This window comes from Salmo trutta, chromosome 1, assembly GCF_901001165.1.
Source record: "Salmo trutta chromosome 1, fSalTru1.1, whole genome shotgun sequence".
NCBI classification, from domain to species: Eukaryota; Metazoa; Chordata; class Actinopteri; order Salmoniformes; family Salmonidae; genus Salmo; species Salmo trutta.
The window spans coordinates 75,465,858-75,490,730 of record NC_042957.1 but is presented as its reverse complement, the minus strand read 5'-3'; the positions used below and the strand labels follow the sequence as shown (position 1 = coordinate 75,490,730).

Here is a 24,873-nt window from a genome sequence, read left to right as displayed (position 1 = left end):
AGGGGCGCAGGATGAGGGACCGGAGCTGGTCCGGCTGGGGAGGCACCTCTCTCCCATCTCTCCAACCGGGCCAACACCTGATCCATGGCCGAGCCTAGGCGGTGGAGGAGGCCGGCATGTTGGGAGACCTGCTCAGCCATGGATGGCGCTTCTGCTCCTGCTGACTCCATAAGTTTAGGTGCGGGATTCTGTCACGTCTGATTTGGACTGGCGGATAGGCGGAATCAAATGCAGGAGACAGAGGTGCTGGAGGTGAGTGTCTTTTAATACAACTGACACACACAAACGCCGAAAAGCACAGGGCGCTATACAAAGTTCACGTATTTTTAACTGCGCCCATAAAACACAAAATATAATTCCAAGGCGCAAAAAGGCAAGGAGCGCAGCCCGGTAAATCCCTCGACAAAACTGTCGGTAACACAACGTAGACAATAAACAATCCCGCACAAAATCCCAACTGAAAACACACATTAAATAAGCCCCCACTAATGACATACACAAAACAGGTGCGGAACAGACAGACAAAACTAAAAGACACAGAAGCGCATTTGCGAAAAAAGCACAATCGTTGCACAACTGTACCTAACCATAAACATCAATGCCTTTCTTAAATCAATACACAGAAGTATATATTTTTAAACCTGCATATTTAGCTAAAAGAAACCCAGGTTAGCAGGCAATATTAACCAGGTGAAATTGTGTCATTTTGCGTTCATTGCACGCAGTCAGGGTATATGCAACAGTTTGGGCCGCCTGGCTCGTTGCGAACTAATATGCCAGAATTGTACGTAATTATGACATAACATTGAAAGTTGTTCAACGTAACAGGAATATTTAGACTTAGGGATGCCACCAGTTAGATAAAATACGGAACGGTTCCGTATTGCACTGAAAGGAAAAAAGTTTTGTTTTCGAGATGATAGTTTCCGGATTCTACCATATTTTGACCTAAGGCTCGTATTTCTGTGTGTTATTATGTCACAATTAAGTCTATGATTTGATATAGCAGTCTGACTGAGCGGTGGTAGGCAGCAGCAGGCTCGTAAGCGTTCATACAAACAGCACTTTTCTGTGTTTGCTAGCAGCCCTTCGCAATGCATTGGGCTGTTTATGACTTCAAGCCTGTCAACTCCCAAGATTAGGCTGGTGTAACCGATGTGAAATGGCTAGCTAGTTAGCGGGTGCGCGCTAATAGCGTTTCAAACGTCACTTGCTCTGAGACTTGGAGTAGTTGTTTCCCTTCCTCTACATGGGTAACGCTGCTTCAAGGGTGGCTGTTGTCGATGTGTTCCTGGTTCGAGCCCAGGTGGGAGCGAGGAGAGGGACGGAAGCTATACTGTTACACTGGCAATACTAAAGTGCCTATAAGAACATCCAATAGTCAAAGGTATATGAAATACAAATCGTATAGAGAGAAATAGTCCTATAATTCCTATAATAACTACAACCTAAAACTTCTTACCTGGGAATATTGAAGACTCATGTTAAAAGGAACCACCAGCTTTCATATGTTCTCATGTTCTGAGCAAGGAACTTAAACGTTAGCTTTTTTTACATGGCACATAGTGCACTTTTACTTTCTTCTCCAACACTTTGTTTTTGCATTATTTAAACCAATTTGAACATGTTTCATTATTTATTTGAGGCTAAATTGATTTTATTGATGTATTATATTAAGTTAAAATAAGTGTTCATTCAGTATTGTTATAATTGTCATTATTACAAATAAATAAAAATAGGGGGAAAAAAATCGGCCGATTAATCGGCATCGGCCTTTTTTGGCCCCCCAATAATCGGTATCGGCGTTGAAAAATCATAATCTGTCGACCTCTAGTAACAAGCTGAGATTAGCACTCCCTTTAAGAGTGTGCTCCTAATCTCAGCTCGTTACCTGTATAAAAGACACCTGGGAGCCAGAAATCTTTCTGATTGAGAGGGGGTCAAATACTTATTTCCCTCATTAAAATACAAATCAATTTATAACATTTTTGACATGCGTTTTTCTGGATTTTTGTTGTTATTCTGTCTCTCACTGTTCAAATAAATCTACCATTAAAATTATAGACTGATCATTTTTTTATCAGTGGACAAACGTACAAAATCAGCAGGGGATCAAATACTTTTTTCCCTGACTGTACATTACAGCCTTATTCTAAAATGTCAATCTACACACAATACCTTATAATGACAAAGCAAAAACTTTTTCAAATAATATTACATTTACATAAGTATTCAGACCCTTTACTCAGTACTTTGTTGAAGCACCTTTGGCAGCAATAACAGCCTCGAGTCTTCTTGGGTATGATGCTACAAGCTTGGCACACCTGTATTTGGGGAGTTTCTCCCATTCTTCTCTGCAGATCCTCTCAAGCTCTGTCAGGTTGGATGGGGAGCGTCGCTGCACAGCTATTTTCAGGTCTCTCCAGAGATGTTAAATCGGGTTCAAGTCCGAGCTCTGGCCACTCAAGGACATTGAGACTTGTCCCGAAGCCACTCCTGTTTTGTCTTGGCTGTGTGCTTAGGGTTGTTGTCCTGTTGGAAGGTGAACCTTCGCCCCAGTCTGAGGTCCTGAGCACTCTGGAGAAGATTTTCATCAAGGTTCTCTCTGTACTTTACTCCGTTCATCTTTCCCTCGATCCTGACTAGTCTCCCAGGCCCTGCCACTGAAAAACATCCCCACAGCATGATGCTGCCAAAACAACACATCACCGTAGGGATGGTGTCAGGTTTCCTCCAGATGTGACGCTTAGCATTCAGGGCAAAGAGTTCAATCTTGGTTTCATCAGACCAGAGAATCTTGTTTCTCATGGTCTAAGATTCCTTAAGGTGCCTTTTTGGCAAAGTCCAAGCGGGCTGTCATGTGGCTTTTGCTGAGGAATGGCTTCCGTCTGGCCACTCTACCATACAGGCCTGATTGGTGGAGTGCTGCAGAGATGGTTGTCCTTCTGGAAGGTTCTCCCATCTCCACAGAGGAACTCTGAAGTTCTGTTTGTGACCGTCTGGTTCTTGGTCACCTCCCTGACCAAGGCCCTTCTCCCCTGATTGGTCAGTTTCAAGAGGAAGGCCTTTAAAAAAAAAAGAGTCTTGGTGGTTCCAGACTTCTTCCATCCACTGTGTTTTTGGGTATCTTCAATGCTGCAGAAATGTTTTGGTACCCTTCCCCAGATCTGTGGCTCCACACAATCCTGTTTCAGAGATCTACAGAGTCTGCCTTTCCAAATCATGTCCAATCAATTGAATTTACCACAGGTGGACTCCAATCAAGTTCTAGAAACATCTCAAGGATGATCAATGGATACGGGATGCACCTGAACTCAATTTTGAGTCTCAGAGTAAAGTTGCTGAATACTTATGTAAATAAGGTATTTCTGTTGTATATTTTTATTACATTTGTAAAAATAAATTAAAACCTGTTTTCACTTTGCCATTATGCGGTATTTTGTGTAGATTGATGAGGGGGAAAATGTATTTAATCAATTTTAGAATAAGGCTGTTACGTAACGAAGTGGAAAAAGTCAAGGGGTCTGAATAATTTCTGAAGGCACTGAAAGTCGACCTCCTTAATTATTTATATCAACAACAACAAAATTGTACTGACTCTATGCACACTCACTAGACTACCCACACACTCACGCCAACACACACACTACATTCGCTCACACACACAAAAAACACACATGCAAATGGGCCCCACACATAGTAACACAATAATAAGGCTATATACAAGGAGTAGCAGTACCGAGGCAATATGCAGGGGTACAGGTGATTGAGGTAATGCATTATGTACATGTAGTAGGGGTAAAAGGGACTAGGCCATCAGGACATAATAAACAGAGTAGCAGCAGCATATTTGAAGAGTGTGAAAGTGTGTCTCCTTTTTTATTTAGCAAATATTTATCTTACTTTTTTTTAACCCTTCATTGTTAGGAATGGGCTCGTAAGTAAGCATTTCACTGTAAAGTCTACACCTTTTCTATTTGGAGCACGTGACCAATAAAATGTGATTTGAGTAGTAGAGGAGGATGGGTACAGGGCAAGGGATCCTCGAGAGTGATAGGAATAATATGTGCTTCAGTAAGGTTGGTTTCTTAGTGTTCATAACCATTGCTATCAACTGTACCGCAGAAATTGAATTTAAGTCACATAAAATATGTTGTGGTGGCAGCTGCAGAGAAGTACTTGGGATTACATGATTTTACTGCAGAAGAATTGCTGGGAGTGTTCTGTTTTTCATGAGGGTTAAATTGGCAGGTATTTTTTCTATCACCAAGTATAATGGATTGTACAGTAGGTGGCAACATGCACCTCTAACGTTTGTTTGCTGACCGCCATAAATACTATTGAAGAAGGACTTCACGCTGGACCAATGGTTTTTATAACTAACCCAAGATAGACCACAGCCTGTCGTTTCCAATGTGAGCAAATAGAACAAGCAAGAGGTGGGCAGAGCCTAGCACAAGCTAACATTGGCTGGTTCTAGCATGTATTTGCATATTTCCGTTAGGGAACGCCTACTCTTAAGTGCGCGTGTGCAATAACTCAATTCGATGCACTCCTAAACAACGCACTTTTACACGTTTTTAAAAACTTTCGCAAACGGTAAAGTCTACCAAAGTTAGTCCTCCCTGTTCGTAAAATATTTTAGTTTTGGAAACAAAAAACTGCATTGGGATCAAATGTCTCATCGATTAGAAAATGAGAAAAATGTCTGCCAAATCCATCTCGTTCCATCTTCTCCCACTGCCAGCCACTGGGCTTCCTCTCACCACCATATTTGGTAGTGAGTGGAAACACCAACCGGATGCTTCACATTATACCTCCAGTGAAATATGAATGTCATTGTTCTATCTGTGGCTGGACTCTCGAAGAGATCTGATCCAAGTGGCTTTCAGGTAGACAATAGCAGAGAACAGGATTATTGGTGAATGGGATGTTGTTTAATGTTTTCTTGACTTTTATAGCTTAGGTAACATCTTATCCAGGATTTTACTGAAGTAAGATTAGCCTACATGAATTTGAATCCAGTTTTGATATTTAAATAGACGTTTGATTGCTCTGATCTAGCTGTTTCAGTTGTAGACTTGAATTGCCTGCGACAATGCCATAATAGTTATCTGAACGCTGTGACAAACAACGTAGCTATAGCGTACACATTTCTTGAAGAAACGTTGAAGAAAGAATAGCGTCCACAATGGATCAGGTAAGTTTGGTTGCCATTTGTTAGCAATGTAGGCCTACTGTGGTCAATGTGGTGTTTGAAATGTCTAGGCCTAGTTTTCACATTTGATCGTCCACTTCCATGCGTTCCATTTGACCAGCTAACGTTAGCTAGACAGTGGTGAAAAATGTACTAAATAGTCATACTTGAGTAAAGATATCTTAGTAGAAATGACTCGACTAAAAGTGAAAGTCACCCAGTAAAATATTACTGGAGTAAAAGTATTTGGTTTTAAATATACTGTCCTGCTAAGCATTCGAAATGTAACTAGTACATTTGGGTGTCAGGGAAAATGTATTGAGTAAAAAGTACATTATTTTATTTATAAATTACTGGAGTAAAAATTGTGAAATATAATTGTAAAGTTGAGCCACCCCTTGTTTATAGGAAACTTTGCACAAAATTGTGTGACCAAATATGTGGGAAGAGGTCATTTGTGGCTGTGGTAACTAATGACAACCATAAAAGTCAAAATTGGCTATACCGTAATAAATGCTGAAAAATATAGAAAGAATACTATTTCCCTTGAAGTAGTGATGCTGAATGTAAAACATTGCTAAACTTAACCCACTCTCCCACACTTTTTAAAGTAGTCTTACCCAAGGCAAACATTTTGACTATATTAGCCCACACAGCTACAAGGATGCATTTTCATGCTAGGTTTAGGACCTCATATTGACGCTTATAAAGACCCCAACTGTTCTATACATCAATCTTAAAATGGTCAACTTTGGTTAAGATACAAGCACCATGAAACCTCTAAGTCAAAGTCCGTTTTTTGGACCTAACTTGCTTACCACTTTTTTTTCATGTGTTTTCTTTCTTCAAAGACTCCATGAAATGATGACCTCTTACTAAATATTTGGTCAAATGTATTAATTTTGTGTATGGTTTCCTAGAAACAAGGCCGGCTCAACACTCTCCCCTACAGTAATATGGATAAAAACATGCCATTATTTCCAAAGTTATTATAGTACACATATATTTATTTGTAACTAGGCTATAGTGGTACAATGTCTTATGGGACAGTTAATACTGCAAACTTCTATAGTATGTGCCATTACAGTTGAACTATTTGTTTGACTTATTGTGTACATAATGTTGCTGCTACCGTCTCTTTTGACCGAAAATAAATACCTTCTGGACATCAGAACAGTGATTATTAGCTTTTTTAAAGACTCTTTAGAGTCCGATGAGCCCGACATGAAGGACATACTGCTATCCTGGGAACTTGCCCAAATCCCTGTCATTTGCGTGAAAAGAAGACAGAGGAAAAAGTGGGTTGCCTTCTGAGAATTCGTAGGCGATCGAATAAACCCCCTCTGCCTTCCGTTCTACTAGCTAACGTGCAATCATTGGAAAATAAAATCAACGACCTACGAGGAAGATTAAACTACCAACGGGACATTCAAAACTAATATCTTATGCTTCATGGAGTCGTAGCTGAATGACGACATTATCAACATACAGCTGGCTGGTTATATGCTGTATCAGCAGGATAGGACAGCGGCGTCTGGTAAGACAAGGGGTGACGGACTATGTATATTTGTAAACAACAGCTGGTGCACGATATCTAAGGAAGCCGTATTTCATGTAGAGGTCGACCGACTATGATTTTTCAACGCCGATACCGATTTATTGGAGGACCAAAAAGCCGATACCGATTAATCGGCTGATTTTTAACATTTTTTATTTATTTCTAATAATGACAATTACAACAATACTGAATGAACACTTATTTTAACTTAATATAATACATCAATAAAATCAATTTAGCCTCAAATAAATAATGAAACATGTTCAATTTGGTTTAAATAATGCAAAAACAAAGTGTTGGAGAAGAAAATAAAAGTGCAATATGTGCCATGTAAAAAAGCTAACGTTTAAGTTCCTTGCTCAGAACATGAGAACATATGGAAGCTGGTGGTTCCTTTAAATATGAGTCTTCAATATTCCCAGGTAAGAAGTTTTAGGTTGTAGTTATTATAGGAATTATAGGACTATTTCTCTCTATACGATTTGTATTTCATATACCTTTGACTATTGGATGTTCTTATAGGCACTTTAGTATTGCCAGTGTAACAGTATAGCTTCTGTCCCTCTCCTCGCTCCTACCTGGGCTCGAACCAGGAACACATCGCCAACAGCCACCCTCGAAGCAGCGTTACCCATGTAGAGCAAGGGGAAAAACTACTCCAAGTCTCAGAGCGAGTGACATTTGAAACGCTATTAGCGTGCACCCGGCAAACTAGCTAGCCATTTCACATCGGTTACACCAGCCTGATCTTGGGAGTTGACAGGCTTGAAGTCATAAACAGCGCAATGCATTGCGAAGGGCTGCTGGCAAACGCACGAAAGTGCTGTTGGAACGCTTACAAGCCTGCTGCTGCCTACCATCGCCCAGTCAGACTGCTCTATCAAATCATAGACTTAATTATAACATAATAACACGCAGAAATACGAGCCTTTGGTCATTAATATGGTCGAATCCGGAAACTATCATCTCGAAAACCAAAAGTTTTTCCTGTCAGTGAAATACGGAACAGTTCTGTATTTTATCTAACGGGTGGCATCCCTAAGTCTAAATATTCCTGTTACATTGAACAACCTTCAGTGTTGTGTCATAATTACGTAAGATTCTGGCAAATTAGTTCGCAACGAGCCAGGCGGCCCAAACTGCTGCATATACCCTGTCTCTGTTTGCAAGAGAAGTGACACATTTTCTCTAGTTAAAATAAATTCACGTTAGCAGGCAATATTAACTTAATATGCAGGTTTAAAAATATATACTTGTGTATTGATTTTAAGGAAGGCATTGATGTTTATGGTTGGAGCAACGTGTACCTAAGCGATTATATGCAACGCAGGACAGGCTAGATAAACTAGTAATATCATCAACCATGTGTAGTTAACTAGTGATTATGATTGATTGATTTGTTTTTTTATAAGATGAGTTTAATGCTAGCTAGCAACTTACCTTGGCTTCTAACTGCATTCGCGTAACAGGCAGGCTCCTCGTGGAGTGCAATGTAAAGCAGGTGGTTAGAGCGTTGGACTAGTTAACCGTAAGGTTGCAAGATTGAATCCCCGAGCTGACAAGGTAAAAATCTGTCGTTCTGCCCCTGAACAAGGCAGTTAACCCACCGTTCCTAGGCCGTCATTGAAAATAAGAATGTGTTCTTAACTGACTTGCCTAGTTAAATAAAGGTCTAAACATTTTTTTTTTTTATCGGCCAAATCTGTGTCCAAAAATACAGATTTTTGATTATGAAAACTTGAAATCGGCCCTAATTAATCGGCCATTCCGATTTAATCGGTCGACCTCTAATTTCATGATATGCTGTAGACCACACTCTACCTAGTTTTCATCTGTATTTTTGGTAGATGTCTACATACCACCACAGACCAATGCTGGCACTAAGACCGCACTCAATGAGCTGTATTCCGCCATAAGCAAACAGGAAAATGCTCATCCAGGGGCGGCGCTCCTAGTGGCCAGGCACTTTAATGCAGGGAAATTGAAATCTGTTTTACCAATTTCCATCAGCATGTTAAATGTGCAACCAGAGGGGAAAAAAATTCTTGACCACCTTTACTCCACACACAGAGACAAAGCTCTCCCTTGCCCTCCATTTGGAAAATCTGACCATAATTCTATCCTCCTGATTCCTGCTTACAAGCAAAAATGAAAGCAGGAAGCACCAGTGACTCAGTCAATAAAAAAGTGTTTAGATGAAGCAGATGCTAAGCTACATGACTATTTTGCTAGCACAGACTGGAATATGTTCCAGGATTCTTCCGATGGCATTGAGGAGTACACCACGTCAGTCATTGTCTTCATCAATAAGTGCATCGACGACGTCGTCCCCACAGTGACTACGTTCATACCCCAACCAGAAGCCATGGATTACAGGCAACGTCCGCACTGAGCTAAAGGCTAGAGCTGCCGCTTTCAAGGAGTGGGACTCTAACCCAGAACCTTATAAGAAATCCCAGTATGCTCTCCGACAAACCATCAAACAGGCAAAGCATCAATATAGGACTAAGATCTAATCGTACTACACTGGCTCTGACGCTCGTTGGATGTGGCAGGGCTTGCAAACCATTACAGACTACAAAGGGAAGCACAGCCGAGAGCTGCCCAGTGACACAAGTCTTCCAGGCGAGCTAAACTACTTCTATGCTCGCTTCGAGGCAAATAACACTGAAACATACATGACCGCACCAGCAGTTCTGGACGACTGTGTGATCACGCCCTCCGCCTCCGATGTGAGTAAGACCTTTTAACAGGTCAACATTCACAAGCCCGCAGGGCCAGACAGATTACCAGGACGTGTACTGCGAGCATGCGCTGACCAACTGGCAAGTGTCTTCACTGACATTTTCAACCTCTCCCTGTCCGAGTCTGTAATACCAACATGTTTTAAGCAGACCAACATAGTGCCTGTGCCCAAGAACACTAAGGTAACCTGCCTAAATGACTATCAACCTGTAGCACTCACGTCTGTAGCCATGAAGTGCTTTGAAAGGCTGGTCATGGCTCACAACACCATTATCCCAGAAACCCTAGACCCACTCCAATTTGCATACCGCCCTAATAAATCCACAGATGATGCGATCTCTATTGCACTCCACACTGCCCTTTCCCACCTGGACAAAAGGAACACCTATGTGAGAATGCTATTCATTGACCACAGCTCAGTGTTCAACACCATAGTGCCCTCAAAGCTCATCAATAAGCTAAGGACCCTGAGACTAAACACATCCCTCTGCAACTGGATCCTGGACTTTCTGACGGACTGCCCCCAGGTGGTAAGGGTAGATAACAACACATCCGCCACGCTAATCCTCAACACGGGCCCCTCGGGTGCGTGCTCAGTCCTCTCCTGTACTCCCTGTTCACTCATGACTGCACGGCCAGGCACGACTCCAACACCATCATTAACTTTGCCGACGACACAACAGTGGTAGGTCTGATCACCGACAATGACGAGACAGCCTATAGGGCGGAGGTCAAAGACCTGGCTGTGTGGTGCCAGGACAACAACCTCTCCCTCAACATAATCAAAACAAAGGAGATGATTGTGGGCTACAGGAAATGGAGGACCGAGCACGCCCCCATTCTCATCGACAGGGCTGTAGTGGAGCAGGATGAGAGCTTCAAGTTCCTTGGTGCCCACATCACCAACAAACTAACATGGTCCAAGCAAACCAAGACAGTCGTGAAGTGGGCACAACAAAACCTATTCCCCCTCAGGAAACTAAAAAAATTTGGCATGGTTCCTCAAATCCTCAAAAGGTTCTACAGCTGCACCATCGAGAGCATCCTGACTGGTTGCATCACTGCCTAGTATGGCAACTGCTTGACCTCCGACAGCAAGGCACTACGGAGGGTAGTGCGTACGGCCTAGTACGTCACTGGGGCCAAGCTTCCTGCCATCCAGGACCTCTATACCAGGCGGTGTCAGAGAAAGACCCAAAACAAGGCTCCAGCCACCCTAGTAATCAACTGTTCTCTCTGCTACCGCACGGCAAGCGGTGCCGGAGCACCAAGTCTAGGTCCAAGAGGCTTCTAAACAGCTTCTTCCCCCAAGCCATAAGACTCCTGAACATCTAATCAAATGGCTACCCAGACTATTTGCACTCCCCCCCCCCCCCCCCCCCCCCCCCTTTTATGCCGCTGCTACTCTGTTATTATCTCTGCATAGTCACTTTAATAACTCTACCTACATGTACATATTACCTCGAATAAACCGGTGCCCCCGCACATTGACCCTGTACCGGTACCCCCTGTATATAGTCTCACTATTGTTATTTTAATGCTGCTCTTCAGTTACTTGTTACTTTTATTTTTTATTCGTATTTTTTAAACTGCATTGTTGGTTAGGGGCTTGTAAGTACAGTTGAAGTCGGAAGTTTACATACACCTTAGCCAATTACATTTAAACTCAGTTTTTCACAATTCCTGACGTAATCCTAGTCAAAATTCCCTGTCTTAGGTGAGTTAGGATCACCACTTTATTTTAAGAATGTGAGTGATTTATTTCAGCTTTTCTTTCATCACATTCCCAGTGGGTCAGAAGTTTACATACTCAATTAGTATTTGGTAGCATTGCCTTTAAATTGTTTAACTTGGGACAAACGTTTCGGGTAGCCTTCCACAAGCTTCCCACAATAAGTTGGGTGAATTTTGGCCCATTCCTCCTGACAGAGCTGGTGTAACTGAGTCAGGTTTGTAGGCCTCCTTGCTCGCACATGCTTTTTCAGTTCTGCCCACAAACTTTCTATAGGATTGAGGTCAGGGCTTTGTGATGGCCACTCCAATATCTTGACTTTGTTGTCCTTAAGCCATTTTGCCACAACTTTGGAAGTATGCTTGGGGTCATTGTCCATTTGGAAGACCCATTTTCGACCAAGCTTTAACTTCCTGACTGATGTCTTGAGATGTTGCTTCAATATATCCACATAATTTTCCTACCTCATGATGCCATCTATTTAATGAAGTGCACCAGTCCCTCCTACAGCAAAGCACCCCCACAACATGATGCCACCACCCCCGTGCTTCACGGTTGGAATGGTGTTCTTCGGCTTGCAAGCCTCACCCTTTTTCCTCCAAACATAATGATGGTCATTATGGCCAAACAGTTCTATTTTTGTTTCATCAGACCAGAGGACATTTCTCCAAAAAGTATATTTGTCCCCATGTGCAGTTGCAATCTGTAGTCTGGCTTTTTTATGGTGGTTTTGGAGCAGTGGCTTCTTCCTTGCTGAGCAGCCTTTCAGGTTCTGTCGATCTAGGACTCGTTTTACTGTGGACATAGATACTTTTGTACCTGTTTCCTCCAGCATCTTCACAAGGTCCTTTGCTGTTGCTCTGGGATTGATTTGCACTTTTTGCACCAAAGTACGTTCATCTCTAGGAGACCGAACACGTCTCCTTCCTGTGCGGTATGACTGCTGCGTGGTCCCATGGTGTTTAGACTTGCATACTATTGTTTGTTCCGATGAACGTGGTACCTTCAATTGGAAATTGCTCCCAAGGATGAACCAGACTTGTGGAGGTCTACAATTGATTTCTTCTGATTTTCCCATGATGTCAAGCAACGAGGCACTGAGTTTGAAGGTAGGCCTTGAAATACATCCACAGGCACACCTCCAATTGACTCAAATGATGTCAATTAGCAGAAGCTTCTAAAGCCATGACAATTTTCTGGAATTTTCCAAGCTGTTTAAAGGCACAGTCAACTTAGTGTATGTAAACTTTTGACCCACTGGAATTGTTATACAGAGAATTATAAGTGAAATAATCTGTCTGTAAACAATTGTTGGAAAAATGACTTGTGTCATGCACAAAGTAGATGACCGACTTGCCAAAACTATAGTTTGTTGACAAGAAATGTGTGGAATGGTTGAACACTTAGGTTGGAGTCATTAAAACTTGTTTATGTTAACTTCTGACTTCAACTGTAAGCATTTCACTGTAAGGTACACCTGTTGTATTCGTCGCATATGACCAATACAATTTGATTTGACTATGGTAAACTCAGCTATAGTGGTAAAATGTCTTCTGGGGACAGTCAATACTATAAACTTCATTAGTAAGTGCCATTACAGTTTTTCTCAATTGCATTTTTGGAACAATGTTGTAGAGAGATTTAGACTAAACACTAAATTTATCAAATGTTTGGTCTAATGATATTCTATGTACAATACTTCCTGTGGTCTCCAGGACAGAGCTAGTCCGTCCCCCTCCACCCTGCCAGAGTCCCCGGGTCGCAACTCTTCCGGTAGCGCTTTACTGTTGGGTCTGAAGAGGGTGTCTGTGAGGCTGGTCGACTGCAGGAAAACACCAGGGCAGAGTGGAACTGTGAGAGAAGGACACGAGGAGGATGAGAAGGAAGAAGATGGAGATTTGATTTCATCAAGTAAGAACAATGTGTGTTGATTAAACTACAATCTGCTTCTCTAACTGCTCATTGATTGATATATATATATATAGTTTATGTATGTGTGTGTGTGTGTGTGTGTGTGTGTGTGTGTGTGTGTGTGTGTGTGTGTGTGTGTGTGTGTGTGTGTGTATATGTAACTGCCAAAATAAACACCAACATAGTGCCTTAATAGACCAGAACAGCTTAAATGTGGCTTGGCATAGATTCTACAAGTGTCTAACTCTATCGGAGGGATGGGACACCATTCTTCCATGAGAAATTCAACGATTTGGTGTTTTTTTGATGGTGGTGGAAAACGCTGTCTGAGGTGCCGCTCCAAAATCTGTTCCATTAGGTTGAGATCTGGTAACAGACGGCCATGGCGTATGATTTGGATCGTTCCCTTTCAGTCAGGAAACTCGGCCCAATACAGCTGTGGGCAGTTTGAGCGCTAGCGCACTCAAATGAAGAACATTAGTCACGCCTGACAAGGCCAATATACCCTGTGCTTCAGCGGAATCCCCGCCTACCAAGGCACGGAGTCATTCCTTCAATTTCTTCCGGTCTTCATCTTACATTTACATTTAAGTCATTTAGCAGACGCTCTTATCCAGAGCGACTTACAAATTGGTGCATTCACATTATGATATCCAGTGGAACAACCACTTTACAATAGTGCATCTAAATCTTTTAGGGGGGGGTTAGAAGGATTACTTTATCCTATCCCAGGTATTCCTTAAAGAGGTGGGGTTTCAGGTGTCTCCGGAAGGTGGTGATTGACTCCGCTGTCCTGGCGTCGTGAGGGAGCTTGTTCCACCATTGGGGTGCCAGAGCAGCGAACAGTTTTGACTGGGCTGAGCGGGAACTGTGCTTCCTCAGAGGTAGGGAGGCGAGCAGGCCAGAGGTGGATGAACGCAGTGCCCTTGTTTGGGTGTAGGGCCTGATCAGAGCCTGAAGGTACGGAGGTGCCGTTCCCCTCACAGCTCCATAGGCAAGCACCATGGACTTGTAGCGGATGCGAGCTTCAACTGGAAGCCAGTGGAGAGAGCGGAGGAGCGGGGTGACGTGAGAGAACTTGGGAAGGTTGAACACCAGACGGGCTGCGGCGTTCTGGATGAGTTGTAGGGGTTTAATGGCACAGGCAGGGAGCCCAGCCAACAGCGAGTTGCAGTAATCCAGACGGGAGATGACAAGTGCCTGGACTAGGACCTGCGCCGCTTCCTGTGTGAGGCAGGGTCGTACTCTGCGAATGTTGTAGAGCATGAACCTACAGGATCGGGTCACCGCCTTGATGTTAGTGGAGAACGACAGGGTGTTGTCCAGGGTCACGCCAAGGTTCTTAGCACTCTGGGAGGAGGACACAAGGGAGTTGTCAACCGTGATGGTGAGATCATGGAACGGGCAGTCCTTCCCCGGGAGGAAGAGCAGCTCCGTCTTGCCGAGGTTCAGCTTGAGGTGGTGATCCGTCATCCACACTGATATGTCTGCCAGACATGCAGAGATGCGATTCGCCACCTGGTTATCAGAAGGGGGAAAGGAGAAGATTAATTGTGTGTCGTCTGCATAGCAATGATAGGAGAGACCATGTGAGGACATGACAGAGCCAAGTGACTTGGTGTATAGTGAGAATAGGAGAGGGCCTAGAACAGAGCCCTGGGGGACACCAGTGGTGAGAGCACGTGGTGCGGAGACAGATTCTCGCCACGCCACCTGGTAGGAGCGACCTGTCAGGTAGGACGCAATCCAAGCGTGGGCCGCGCCGGAGATGCCCAGCTCGGAGAGGGTGGAGAGGATATCAAAGGCAGCAGATAGGTCTAGAAGGATGAGTGCAGAGGAGAGAGAGTTAGCTTTAGCAGTGCGGAGAGCCTCCGTGACACAGAGAAGAGCAGTCTCAGTTGAATGCCCAGTCTTGAAACCTGACTGATTAGGATCAAGAAGGTCATTCTGAGAGAGAGATAGCAGGAGAGCTGGCCAAGGACGGCACGTTCAAGAGTTTTGGAGAGAAAAGAAAGAAGGGATACTGGTCTGTAGTTGTTGACATTGGAGGGATCGAGTGGAGGTTTTTTTCAGAAGGGGTGCAACTCTCGCTCTCTTGAAGACGGAAGGGACGTAGCCAGCGGTCAAGGATGAGTTGATGAGCGAGGTGAGGTAGGGGAGAAGGTCTCCGGAAATGGTCTGGAGAAGAGAGGAGGGGATAGGGTCAAGTGGGCAGGTTGTTGGGCGGCCGGCCGTCACAAGACGCGAGATTTCATCTGGAGAGAGAGGGGAGAAAGAGGTCAAAGCACAGTGTAGGGCAGTGTGAGCAGGACCAGCGGTGTCGTTTGACTTAGCAAACGAGGATCGGATGTCATCAACCTTCTTTTCAAAATGGTTGACGAAGTCATCCACAGAGAGGGAGGAGGGAGAGGAGGATTCAGGAGGGAGGAGAAGGTAGCAAAGAGCTTCCTAGGGTTAGAGGCAGATGCTTGGAATTTAGAGTGGTAGAAAGTGGCTTTAGCAGCAGAGACAGAAGAGGAAAATGTAGAGAGGAGGGAGTGAAAGGATGCCAGGTCCGCAGGGAGGCGAGTTTTCCTCCAGTTCCGCTCGGCTGCCCGGAGCCCTGTTCTGTGAGCTCGCAGTGAGTCGTCGAGCCACGGATCAGGAGGTGAGGACCGAGCCGGCCTGGAGGATAGGGGACAGAGAAAATCAAAGGATGCAGAAAGGGAGGAGAGGAGGGTTGAGGAGGCAGAATGGAGAAGGTTTGAGCAGAGGGAAGGTTTGAGCAGAGGGAAGGTTTGAGCAGAGGGAAGGTTTGAGCAGAGGGAAGGTTTGAGCAGAGGGAAGGTTTGAGCAGAGGGAAGAGATGATAGGATGGAAGAGGAGAGAGTAGCGGGAGAGAGAGAGCGAAGGTTGGGACGGCGCAATACCATCTGAGTAGGGGCAGAGTGAGAAGTGTTGGATGAGAGCGAGAGGGAAAAGGATACAAGGTAGTGGTCGGAGACTTGGAGGGGAGTTGCAATGAGATTAGTGGAAGAACAGCATCTAGTAAAGATGAGGTCAAGCGTATTGCCTGCCTTGTGAGTAGGGGGGGAAGGTGAGAGGGTGAGGTCAAAAGAGGAGAGGAGTGGAAAGAAGGAGGCAGAGAGGAATGAGTCAAAGGTAGACGTGGGGAGGTTAAAGTCACCCAGAACTGTGAGAGGTGAGCCATCCTCAGGAAAGGAACTTATCAAGGCGTCAAGCTCATTGATGAACTCTCCAAGGGAACCTGGAGGGCGATAAATGATAAGGATGTTAAGCTTGAAAGGGCTGGTAACTGTGACAGCATGGAATTCAAATGAGGAGATAGACAGATGGGTCAGGGGAGAAAGATAGAATGTCCACTTGGGAGAGATGAGGATTCCAGTGCCACCACCCCGCTGGCTCAATGCTCTAGGGGTATGCGAGAACACGTGGGCAGACGAGGAGAGAGCAGTGGGAGTAGCAGTGTTATCTGTGGTAATCCATGTTTCTGTCAGCGCCAGGAAGTCTAGGGACTGGAGGGTAGCATAGGCTGAGATGAACTCAGCCTTGTTGGCCGCAGACCGGCAGTTCCAGAGGCTGCCGGAGACCTGGAACTCCACGTGGGTCGTGCGCGCTGGGACCACCAGGTTAGAGTGGCAGCGGCCACGCGGTGTGAAGCGTTTGTATGGCCTGTGCAGAGGGGGGAGAACAGGGATAGACAGACACATAGTTGACAAGCTACAGAAGAGGCTACGCTAATGCAAAGGAGATTGGAATGACAAGTGGACTACACGTCTCGAATGTTCAGAAAGTTAAGCTTACGTTGCGAAAATCTTATTGACTAAAATGACAAATGCTAGCTAACTAACACTAACACTACACTAATCAAGTCGTTCCTTTGTAATGTATTTAGTTTCTACAATGCTGCTCGTCGGTAATAGTTGGCTAGGTATGGAACAATGGCGTCGCGGGGGACGGAAATAGCTGGCTAGCTAACCTCGATAATTACTAAACTACACAATTATCAAGCAATGACAAAGACAACTATGTAGCTAGCTAGCTAACACTGCACTAGTCAAATCGTTCCGTTGTAATGTATTAGTATCTACAGCGCTGCTAGTCGGTAACGGTTGGCTAGCTAGCAAACCCACTAGCTAGCAGTGGGTTTGATGACTAGGTGTGTTGACTAAGTCTGGAGTCTGGACAAGGCGTCGCGTCGCGGCTGGCTAGCTAACCTCGATAATTACTCTAAACTACACAATTATCTTAGATGTAAAGACAACTATGTAGCTAGCTAACTAACACTACACCAATCAAGTCGTTCCGTTGTAATGTAATAGTTTCTACAGTGCTGCTAGTCGGTAGAGGTTGGCTAGCTAGCAGTGTTGACTAGCTAGCAGCTAGCAGTGTTGACTACGTTAGGAGGACGAAAAAATAGCTATCCTCGATAATTACTGTAATTACTCTAAACTACACAATTATCTTTGATAGCTAAGAAAAATTGCTCAGATCAAACAAACCAAACCGTTGTAATGTAAAGAAGTGTAATATTACCTGTGGAGTGAAGCGAAGTGCGACTGCTCGCTCCGGACCGAATACTTCTTGATCTGAGCAGAACAATCTCACACATTTCTTCTAAACAAAGATTGGAATGCAATTTCAGACTTTATTCCAACTTAACTGTCCCACTAACTAGGGCATGCTCATCCTTCTGGAAGTTGTGCGTTAAAGTTTGGTAACTAGTTTCATGAAGTTTCCGACCAAAATGTTTGCTAGTTATTCTTGTGGCTTTTTAGAGTGGCTAACTGGTTGTAAGGAAGATGGCTAGTACGAATGAGTCTATGAAGGCTGTTAAGCCTGGTTTGAGTTCACGACCTTGCCCACAATCATGTGGTTTCACCATGTCTTTGAATAATACTCACGAGTTTAGTCTTGTATGTCTCTGCTGGATGGCTGCTCGGGCTGCCCTGGATCGATCTGGCTCATGGGACCACTGTTGCCGGCTGCGTTTAAGCACTCTAGAGAAACGTGTCGTCTTCCATAGAATGCTTTGTGGTACCGAATGTGATTTTCCTCCCCAGGGCGCCTGTACCTTGGCGGAGTCTGAGTTGCGGGATGCAGGGGTGGACCTGGGCTCGTGGTGGGATCAGATGGAGCTATCCTCCCAGCATAGTGATGTAGAGCCAGCTGATCTCTCTTTCGGCATCGTGCAGGGCTCCTGTTTGGTTGACGACGTGGTGTCTGGCTGGTTCTGGGAGGGGGCCAGAGACAATTACTTGATGCCAACACATATTTTTAGCTAAGTTGCACGCTGAAGTTATGTTACACTTGTTAGGATGAAACAGTCTGGTTACCATCGTTGATGCCTTTACCATCTACACTTGCCAGTTTTAGCCTCAGCCAGCACCATATTCAGATTAGCCTTTACGTCGGTAGCCCTGCCCCCTGGTGAACAATGTATGATCGCTGGATGATTCTTTTTAAGTCTGATATTGTGGGTAATGGAGTCATCAAGGACTAGGGTTTTCCATTTGTCAGAGCTAATGATGGGATGCTTCGGCGGCTCAGACCCTGTAACGGTTGGAGGAGAGACCTGAGAAGGCTCTAACTCCGACTCGTTGCTTAGTGGGGAAAACCAGATGAAAGTTTCTATCGGCTGAATGCGCAACACCGGTTGAGCATGCCAAAATATTTTTTTCCCCAGAAGCCATGAGAAAATAGTTCGGCTGCGGGGACTGTGAAGGGGGTTTAACACTACTACTTGTATTTACTGGTGGCACAGACGGTGTATCATTAATTCCCACACTTGCCCAACGATTGCGTCCGAAGCCAAGTTGCAAGCTCGGCTATTGTCACCATAAGGCAATAGTTATCCTTTATATTAAGAGTACAATGACTGCAAAAGAAGGCATAACGTTACTTAACTTTTTTTGGGGGGGGGGCGGACAAGGTCCTGCAGATCTATGTCCAGATAAAAGTTGTGTGAGGACAAAACTAAGACCTTGGTAAACTTGTTTAAATACAGACTTTGATTTAAATAGTTATTAAGAAGCAAAAAAGTTTGTCAGGTAGCCAAGAAGCAACAAACAATACAGCAGTACGGCAACAGCGTGGAAGTGCATTGCGTTGCGTCACCAGAACCTCCACCCTTCTTCGTAGGATACCCCTCAGACTCAGCTGCATTCAGCCAAGCTTATGCTGCATGGGTATTCACACTTCATGGTTATGGAGTGGGCGGGGCTTGTCACAATGCCTCCATTGGATGGGAAGCTAGCTGTCTACCTAGCCTCATTGGCTAACAAAGGGATGGTTAATTCCAACACGTTCCTCCCAAATAAGTATTGTTATTTTTCGGGGTTGCAGCTTGTGTGGATCCCCACACAGAGCACCTAGATGAGATTCCTTCTACGGCTGATTTCGTGTTGTGCATGTTCCGTTGCACTGTCTCAGCATTCGGGAGAAGCATGGGGGCTTCAGTGGTGGAAGAGCGCCACCTCTGGTTGACTTTGTCTTAGGTGCCGGAGAGAGACCAGCTGGACAGGCAGAGACACTTTCTCCTACGGGGTTGTTCGGCTCGGCCTTGGCATCTATGCAGGAGACGGCGCTTCACGGCTTCCTTCCTCTTAAGTATTTTTCTGCCAAGGCAGGACTGTCTTCGAGAGGATTTGCAGACAAAGGCCCGGCAGTAAGCTGGCTGCCCTGACTTCCGGGTCTACACCCAAGTCTGCTCCTGTTCCCCCAGCGTCAGTCTGCTTGGCACAGGCTCCATTTTACTCCTAAAGGTAAAGTGAAAGCTGGTCCCTCTGCGGAGCGGGGAAAGCAGCAGCTCCCTCGCACATATCACGATGAGAGGGAGAAACATCCCAAGATGATCATTGTGAAAGCGGTACCCCTCAAGTGGCACGTCCAATCTGGGTGGGTCACTGGTCACTGAACCCCCCCCGCGAACCCAGAGTAGACTGTGCTTCAGGCAGACTTCGAAACTCAAACACCTAAGTTCTGTGGTGTTCATGGGTATCAAGAGTGTTTTCTTCCAGATGTGAGCTTAATAAAGAGCCTCTTCCCCACGGTCAGACACTCGGGTTGTCAAGAGGCATGAAAAATAAACATTCTCCCAGTCCACAAGTTTCCATTTTGCCCCTTCAGATTGCACTTTACAGGAGACTTGCTGTCTGTGTCGACCAATGGTGTGCAGGCTTAGTGTCACCCTGGATTATGCAAACAGTGACGTCGCAGTATAGTCTCCAAGTCCCCGGCTTTTTTGCGGCGCCATCACGTTGCGTTTTCCTGAGGCCTAAGCGCCCATTTTGAGGGAGGAAATCTCTTCTCCAGAAGCAAGCAGTTTCTCTCAGGATGGCTGGTACAGCCAGTATTTCCTGGTTCCCAAGAGGGGTGGGACTTTGTCCCATTTTAGACCTGCATCCCTTTAACAGGCATCTTAAGGTCTACAAGTTCAGAACCAATCGCCCATGTGTTTGGTTCACCTCCAACGCATGGGCGAGGGATATTTGTGCTGTGGCCAGTTGTGCATCACCACACACTTTTGTGAGGTTTTATCGCTTGGATGTCATTGCCCCAGCGTATCCCACAATGTTCTTATAGCTGGGACGGGAGAGGGTCGTTGAAAGGCAGTGCAATATACCCAGATGCCACAGGTTTGTTGTTGGGTTGGAACCCTAGGTGGTCTGCCGTGGGCCATTTCATTTGGTGTTGGGTCGTGATTTCAGATCCCCTGAGTTTCCTGACTAAAAGGGAACATACAGTTATGACTAGAACTAATGTTCAATGAAAGAGGCAAACAAAGTACAACAGTTGTTGGGCCTCACACCACCATGTTCAGATTTAAGAGCGGTACTGAATTGAAGGAATGACTCGGGTACCTTGGTTTTATCACCTGAGAAGGTGGGACTTCTGGTGTGGCACGGTGTTCATTGGCCTTGTCAAGCGTGATTCTAATGTTCCTCAGTAGAGGGCGCTAGTGCGTGAACTCCCTATAGCTGTACCTTGTTTCCCTCCTTCAGGGAACAGTAGTTAAGGTAATAACTGTTTTTTATGCTCATTAAATCATTCAGTGAACACTCATGCCCTGTGGATGGGGGGGCATTGTCATCAACCATAGGTTGACCTAAACCATGCCAGGAAAATTAACCCAACACCATAAGAGCCGCCAGAACCCTAATTTCCTCAAGTGTTTCCTTTATTTTGGCAGTTATGTTTATATTGATGGTCATAATTGTTTATGGATTGCAAAACCTAGTTATTCAATGTCTTTGCTTCACAGGGGACACCCCTAACTGTCATTCTCTCAGTGGGAGGGGCTTATCATCTGGGGAGCCTCAACATCATGTTGCTGACGAGGCAAAGAAGAGTCTCTACAGATCAGAACAACTCAAACCCCAGCAGAGAGGTTTAGGGAAGAAACCTCACCACTGCTGCTCTGACTGTGGGAAGAGTTTCACTAGACGGAGTGGCTTCATTATTCACCAGCGGATTCACACTGGAGAGAAACCGTACTGCTGCTCTCAATGTGGGAAGAGTTTCACCTGTCCAGGAGGTCTTAAGTTACACCAAAGAATCCATACAGGAGAGAATCCGTATAGATGTTCACAGTGTGGGAAGAGTTTCGCTGCTTCTAACACCTTAAAATCTCATCTGAGAATTCATACAGGGGAGAAGCCTTATCCCTGCCTTGATTGTGGGAAAAGCTTTGCTAATGCAGGAACCCTAACCATACACAAGCGTGTACACACTGGAGAGAAGCCTTATAGCTGTGATCAGTGTGGAAAGAGCTTTTCTCTTTCCGAAAATCTAACTATACACCGGCGCATACACACTGGAGAGAAACCTTATGTCTGTTATCAGTGTGGGAAGAGCTTCACTCAGTCAGGAGACCTGACTACACACCAGCGAACACACACTGGAGAGAAGCCTTATAGCTGTGATCAATGTGGGAAGAGCTTTGCTCTGGCTTCGTCCCTGACTAGACACCAGCGAACACACACTGGAGAGAAGCCTTATAGCTGTGATCAGTGTGGGAAGAGCTTTGCTCGAGCATCCAACCTGACTACACACCAGCGAACACACACTGGAGAGACACCTTACAGCTGTGATCAGTGTGGTAAGAGTTTTAGTCAATCAAGAGATCTGATTACACACCAGCGAACACACACTGGAAAGCGGCCTTATAGTTGTGATCAGTGTGGGAAGAGTTTTAGTCAGTCAGGGAACCTAATTAGACACCAGCGAATACACACTGGACAGAGGCTTTATAGCTGTGATCAGTGTGGGAAGAGTTTTAGTCAATCAGGGAACCTGACTAGACACCAGCGAACACACACTGGAGAGAACCCTTATATCTGTGTATGTGGAAAGATATTTGTTCATTTAGGGCCAATGAAAAAACACCAGAAAGCACAAACGTGCCGTCTTTCAACTCTCTCCGATCCGGTTCCAGATCCCTCAATAATGAATCGATAGAAAACATCTAGTGAACAGTCATATCCATCTCTCATTCTTAAACAGTTGACTTAGTCTGATCACCACGGTAACCTGTTTGGAACATAGATGCGGTAAAGAAGTCAATTGAACTTGAGCAAAACAATGGAATTGCCATGGAAATGTGTGGGAGAAAAGGGCCATGTGGGAATAATCCTGAATCTCTTCATTGCCCCCCAGCAAAATTAGCCTACGTTTAGACTATTGTTTATATGTGTATGTCACAATATATTGAGGTAAAATCAGAGTATAATGCTTGTATGGATGTCAACCCTAACAATAAATGTTAATTTCACCAATCAACTGCATTACAGTTAAAAATAATTGACTACCACCACCGATGTCTGTATGCTAGCTATGCTAACCAGTTTATACTAACTGGAGTTAGCATTTTAGAAGTCACTTCTCAACTTTTAAATGTTACCTGCGAAAACAGCCAAATATATCCAAATCGGACTTAAGTAACCAAATTGTGAGGCTGTTACAATACATACAGTGCATTCGGAAAGTATTCATACCCCTTGACTATTTTCCATTTTGTTACGTTACAGCCTTATTCTAAAATGTATTAAATACTTTTTCCCCTCTCAATCTACACACAATACCCAATAATGACAAAGCGAAAAGTTTAGGAATTTTAGCAAATGTATTCAAAAAAAGAAGATGCATACCTTATGTAAATAAGTATTCAGACCCGTTGCTATGAGACTCAAATTTGAGCTCAGGTGCATCCTGTTTCCATTGAGATGTTTCTACAACTTGTTTGGAGTCTACCTGTGGTAAATTCAGTTGATTGGACATGATTAGGAAAGGCACACAGCGGTCTATATAAGGTCCCACAGTTGGCAGTTCATGTCAGAGCAAAAACCAAGCCATGAGGTCGAAGGAATTGTCCGTAGAGCTCCGAGGCAGGATTGTGTCAAGGCACAGATCTGAGGAAGGAACCAAAACATGTCTGCAGCATTGATGGTCCCCAAGGACACAGTGGCCTCCATCATTCTGAAATGGAAGAAGTTTGGAACCACCAAGACTATTCCATTTCAGAATAAGGCTGTAATGTAAAAATGTGTGTGTGGGGGGGTACATCCTGTAGAAAACACAAACCGCTCTGCACTGCTTTGCGAAGCGCAAGAAGTATGAATTCCCTGACTTCTACTGAGGTCGTATCACAATAAATGCTGCATGGCCAATGCAGATGTCGGATTGACCATGCAGTGCCCAGATGCACAATGCCCTTCTCTTTCCAGAATGTGCTATCTCCTGCCAATTTGTGCACATTCATTGTTTCATAACTTCATCGTGTGAATTGTTTGCATTTGATATCACTTCCCCATTACATATCACCAATAGTACATTCTAACATTAATTCCTGTAATTTCTAATATACAATGTTTGTTACTTTGGTTACAGTAATTTCTGTTAATGCATTCAATATAATTATTCCAGTCTTCCCAGTAATATTGTCGGAGTCAACACGTTGTTTGCAGACCGCACAACCTATGCTATACTTGAGAGAAACAAGTTTTTCTTTATTTCATTCCATTTATGAGTTTTGTCAATTTAGTCAGTCTTTTGTTTGGAGCGCTCCTGTCAATGTTGAGTAAGGAATGTGCATGCATAGAAGTAGGCCTATAGGCTACCTGGCCTGCGGGCAAATTTGTATATAAATGTGCCCATTTTGGGGAGAGTATTTCTGATTGGCTTAACACACCATCACTAATGACCTGTTGATCTTCTCAAAGTAATGTTTTCTTCACCTCAAACGGCAAGCAAACAAAGTCTGTTTTTACATCCGTTGAGAATTAAAATAGTTACTCATTTGTATTTGAAAAATCTTTCCAGCGATCTCCCTTTTTCAATAACCACATAGTGTGAAAGGGAAAAATGTGATGCTCTGATCCAGTGGAAACGTCAAACTTATCATTGCTTGACTTGGACTGAAACAGGTTCCGGTACTCATTTTGGGTGCTGGTACTGTTTATATTTTGGTGCAGAAACTCCACAATACTTTGGAGCTAATATTCTACAAGACAAACATTTGCGGTGCCAGTACCCAGCTCCGTTGAGCTCCTGCCCAAGTTTCTTATCCCTTGCACAAATAGTCTACAGCTGTCTGTCCAGAGCTCATTGGAACAGGAAACTGATTTTATAAAGTGTTGCAAGTTCGCTAGCACAAGTTTCGGGTCGGACCCAAGAGCGGGAGGAGAATAGTTGTCAGGTTACGTTTTTCCTTCTTCTGGTTATCTAGATCTC

The 24,873-nt window shown here is 44.4% G+C and overlaps 1 protein-coding gene across 2 annotated transcripts; it reads left to right on the top strand.

Moving 5' to 3' along the window:
- Window positions 1-4,693: 4,693 nt before the first annotated feature.
- On the top strand, window positions 4,694-22,923 carry LOC115207920 (zinc finger protein 501). 2 transcript variants are annotated; one of them, XM_029775512.1, is made up of 3 exons: window positions 4,694-4,892; window positions 12,948-13,143; window positions 21,407-22,923. In XM_029775512.1, the coding sequence occupies exons 1-3, from the start codon at window positions 4,830-4,832 to the stop codon at window positions 22,600-22,602; spliced, it is 1,455 nt and encodes a 484-aa protein (XP_029631372.1). In that variant the 5' UTR covers window positions 4,694-4,829; the 3' UTR covers window positions 22,603-22,923. The 2 variants fall into 2 exon arrangements, with proteins under 2 accessions (XP_029631372.1, XP_029631380.1); XM_029775520.1 differs by having other exon boundaries at window positions 4,829-5,200.
- Window positions 22,924-24,873: the final 1,950 nt, after the last annotated feature.

Coding starts and splice junctions, on each gene's coding strand:
- LOC115207920 (XM_029775512.1), top strand. CDS start 4,830: ATGAATGTCATTGTTCTATCTGTGGCTGGACTCTCGAAGAGATCTGAT. Junction 4,893..12,947: donor CTGATCCAAGTGGCTTTCAG/GTAGACAATAGC, acceptor TGTGGTCTCCAG/GACAGAGCTAGTCCGTCCCC. Junction 13,144..21,406: donor TGGAGATTTGATTTCATCAA/GTAAGAACAATG, acceptor TTTGCTTCACAG/GGGACACCCCTAACTGTCAT.